At 41.5% G+C, this 3,408-nt stretch overlaps 1 protein-coding gene across 2 annotated transcripts in view; it reads left to right on the top strand.

Annotated features, from left to right (window-relative positions):
- Positions 1-598: 598 nt before the first annotated feature.
- HNRNPD (heterogeneous nuclear ribonucleoprotein D) overlaps positions 599-3,408 on the top strand; it is a 5,623-nt gene continuing 2,813 nt past the window's right edge. Inside the window, exons 1-4 of one of the 2 annotated variants that reach the window (XM_010163913.1) lie at positions 599-768; positions 1,561-1,722; positions 2,284-2,415; positions 3,329-3,408. The exon at positions 3,329-3,408 is cut by the window's right edge and continues 41 nt beyond it. In XM_010163913.1, coding sequence (XP_010162215.1) covers positions 604-768; positions 1,561-1,722; positions 2,284-2,415; positions 3,329-3,408 — 539 coding nt within the window. In that variant the 5' untranslated portion in view covers positions 599-603. The remainder of the gene's footprint in view (positions 769-1,560; positions 1,723-2,283; positions 2,416-3,328) is intronic. The other variant, XM_010163914.1, reaches the window with a different exon arrangement.

The following is a 3,408-nucleotide window of genomic DNA, read 5'->3' as shown; positions in this document are numbered from 1 at the left end:
TACACATTTGCTCAGCAACACTGGTCCTGTTGGTAATATATTGGGAAGATGTTCTCGTGACTGTATTGGATTATGCCAGGTGTTTATATCATGGTTTTGTGAGGAAAGATAAGTTTTGACCATCTAATACTTTGCTTTTTTACCGCTTTATTTGTTTTAGTTTACTCTACTGGCATACGTCCAATCCAGACTGGTATATTAATGTTTCTCTTTAACTGCACTGCCTTATAAATCTGTTCCGTGTTTGTTTCATAAGCAGTTGCGTGGAGGCTCTGCAGATAACTGAGCAGAATTAAGCCCCTCTGGTGGGTCAGTACTGGTGGACATGCAAGGAAGTAGTCAAATAGCTTTTTTACTCTTTGTAGTTTCTTGGAATAGCAGAGTAAGCCGCTGCAGTGGAAGATGGTGCAAAACTTGTGTGTAGGTGTAAGTCTTTGTCTAATCTGGCCAGGCTCATTTAAGAAAGTTGTCGAAAAGTGCAGGCCTGTGTTTGTAGTGTCACTGATAACATTTGACATGAGGTCACTGAGCTCATAAAGCTTGACAGGACAGGATTTGGGGTAAGACACATTAACAGATTAACCATCTTGTCTTAACAGGAAAATGTTTATCGGCGGCCTTAGCTGGGACACCACAAAGAAGGACCTGAAGGACTATTTCTCTAAATTTGGTGAAGTCGTAGACTGCACTCTGAAGTTAGATCCCATCACTGGGCGATCGAGAGGCTTCGGCTTTGTCCTCTTCAAAGAGTCGGAGAGTGTAGATAAGGTGTGTTCATGTACCCAAACAACATGTTCGGTTTTAGGTGGCAGAGATGCAGCACTCAGATGATTGTATCCATAGTTGTTTGTACTGATCTGCTAAAGATGGTTCTGGGATACAATGTATTTAAGATGGTTATTGAAATATTTTTTTCCTAAACCATCTTACTTGTGATACAGTGGCCAGGACCAGCAGTGATTCCCAGAGTGTGGCTTTGGGTGCTTGGAGGGGGGTGTACTGCGAGCCACTGGACTCGAGCACTTTAAAAATATTGTATGTAAATGTCTGCTGCCTACTCCTGTGAGAACAATAATTTACAAAGAACTTCAAGTCTTTGTGTTCCAGAGCTGCAACATGAAGCCCTAGAGTAGAGCCAGTGGCTTTGATACATTTGGGCTTCATCCCAGCAAAAATTAGCTGTTAACCTTTCTAAAATGCTGTTGCCACAGCACACTGAAAAGTATTCACCTTGGGTGATATCTAAAGTACAGATTCTTTAATTCATGAGATTAGAGGATGGGATTGTAAAGTACTTCCTGAGTGCTTCCTCTTACATAACCTTGGGTGGTACGTGGCTCCCAGTGACTCTTGAAAAGCTTTGTCATAACTGTGTCAGTGGATAGTGATCAAAATCATGGAACTGCTGGGTTTTGTTTAACAAATTATTGTTGTAATCAAAGTATTGAAATTGAAGTGATAACATAAACAAAAACTGAGTATAAAATAGCTGGGCCTTGCTTGAAACATCAGCAGAACATTTAGCTTGAACCCTAAGATTGTGTTTTGAATTTTCCACAGGTCATGGACCAGAAGGAACACAAGCTGAATGGAAAGGTCATTGATCCAAAAAGAGCTAAAGCCATGAAAACAAAAGAACCCGTTAAAAAGATTTTTGTTGGGGGCTTATCTCCAGACACGCCTGAGGAGAAAATAAGGGAATATTTTGGAGGTTTTGGTGAGGTACGTGGTGGAATAAACTGCTTGTACTTGTAAAACTTGTTCTGTCTTCACAAATTTAGTAATAAAAAGCAGCCCCCAAATGCAGCCTGCACGGGCGCTGCTGTAAGCTTGGTGGCCAGTGTAATTTCACGTGTCTCAGTAGTTGAATCTGTATGTGGGTTGATGAACAGACCTGTGCACTTGCACAAAGCTACTTCTTTTTCGTATGAAACTTGAAGGTTTAGGTCTGCTCAGGGTTTGAAACACCTGCTTACTTCAGTCTTAGGTGAGTTAAAACTGAAAGGCAAACAACTGAAATATTCTTTGTGGACTGTATGTTGTGTGAGTTCCTGAATGCCCGAATGAGGAAGAAAATCTTTTACACAATTACGAGCACTGTTTCCAGTGAAGGTGATGTTTGTCATGTTGGTGGTGATGATTTCTAGTGATGTAAAGCCCTACGAAGAGGCACGTTGTCATATTCAAGTCTAAATAATTTCAGTTAACCACTACAACCCGTTAGAAACATTTTTAAGTGGTATGAATGGCAGGATAAAAGATAAAATCACTGTCTTCTACCAGGTTGAATCGATAGAGCTCCCTATGGACAACAAAACTAACAAGAGGCGTGGATTTTGCTTCATTACTTTCAAGGAGGAGGAACCAGTGAAGAAGATAATGGAAAAGAAATACCACAACGTTGGGCTTAGTAAAGTAGGTGGAGTTTTTCGTAAAGAAACTGAGCAATGAGAATAGAGGGAATTACCTTATCAGCTGCATCTGTCTGGGGATAATAGTCTGAGCATACCTGTAAGCGTTATTTCTCACACATAGGCATTAAGCCTGTGAAGGATTTATATAGGTGCTGGGGGTGGGTTACTGTAATCTGAACTCCTGAGCTGAGGAGGTTTTGTCCTGCACTCTCTGTGGGGAGAGGGCTGGGCCACAGCGTGTTTGTTCATGGTGAGGCTCCCACGTTCTCTGGCTTTGTGGTCAGAGTGCTGGGTCACTGATCTGCTGGATCAGGCTGCACCATGTTTTCCTGGCACCCGGATCTTTGTGTGTTTAAAATGGAAATATTTTGTTGTTTAAACAAAATGTCAGTTTATCTGAAGAGCGCTTCCCAAACTGAAATGAAACGGGAACTTAGGCTTTCCTGTTGGAAGTTATGTTCCTTTCAGAAACCGGGTTGAAATTCAGCGTAGTGACAAAAACTCAGCTTGTAGCTGGCCTCTGTTTCATTGGATGAATGTGCAGTGGAAGCTTCAGAGCAGAGCTGAGTAAAAGTGTTGACCATACTTTTGTAATTCAGATTTTATTTCACTTTTCCCAGATAAATAGACCTCAGAGGACTATTCCAAAGGGAAAACAGAAGGTCATACAAAGAAACAAGCATTCTTTTCAGAATTGGTTCAAATGGCAGAAAATTAGGAGACTTGAAGTGTTTTTATAACACCAGTGTCTTACAGCTGTTTCCAAGTTGGGGAGTGTAAGCTCTCCATTACTTTTCAAGGAGAGCACCAGGGTGACCAAATCCTATTTTCAGCTTAGTGTTCTGTAAGTTTAAGAATGGTTTCTGGGGTTTGCCTTTGCTAATTGCATCTGACTTTTAACTTTCTGTTCCCAGTGTGAAATAAAAGTAGCCATGTCCAAGGAACAGTACCAGCAGCAGCAGCAGTGGGGGAGTCGAGGAGGGTTTGTCGGAAG

Source organism: Antrostomus carolinensis, unplaced genomic scaffold, assembly GCF_000700745.2.
Source record: "Antrostomus carolinensis isolate BGI_N321 unplaced genomic scaffold, ASM70074v2 scaffold3733, whole genome shotgun sequence".
Taxonomy (NCBI): Eukaryota; Metazoa; Chordata; class Aves; order Caprimulgiformes; family Caprimulgidae; genus Antrostomus; species Antrostomus carolinensis.
The sequence above is the reverse complement of the archived record's forward strand: the minus strand, read 5'-3'. Positions and strand labels throughout refer to the sequence as shown.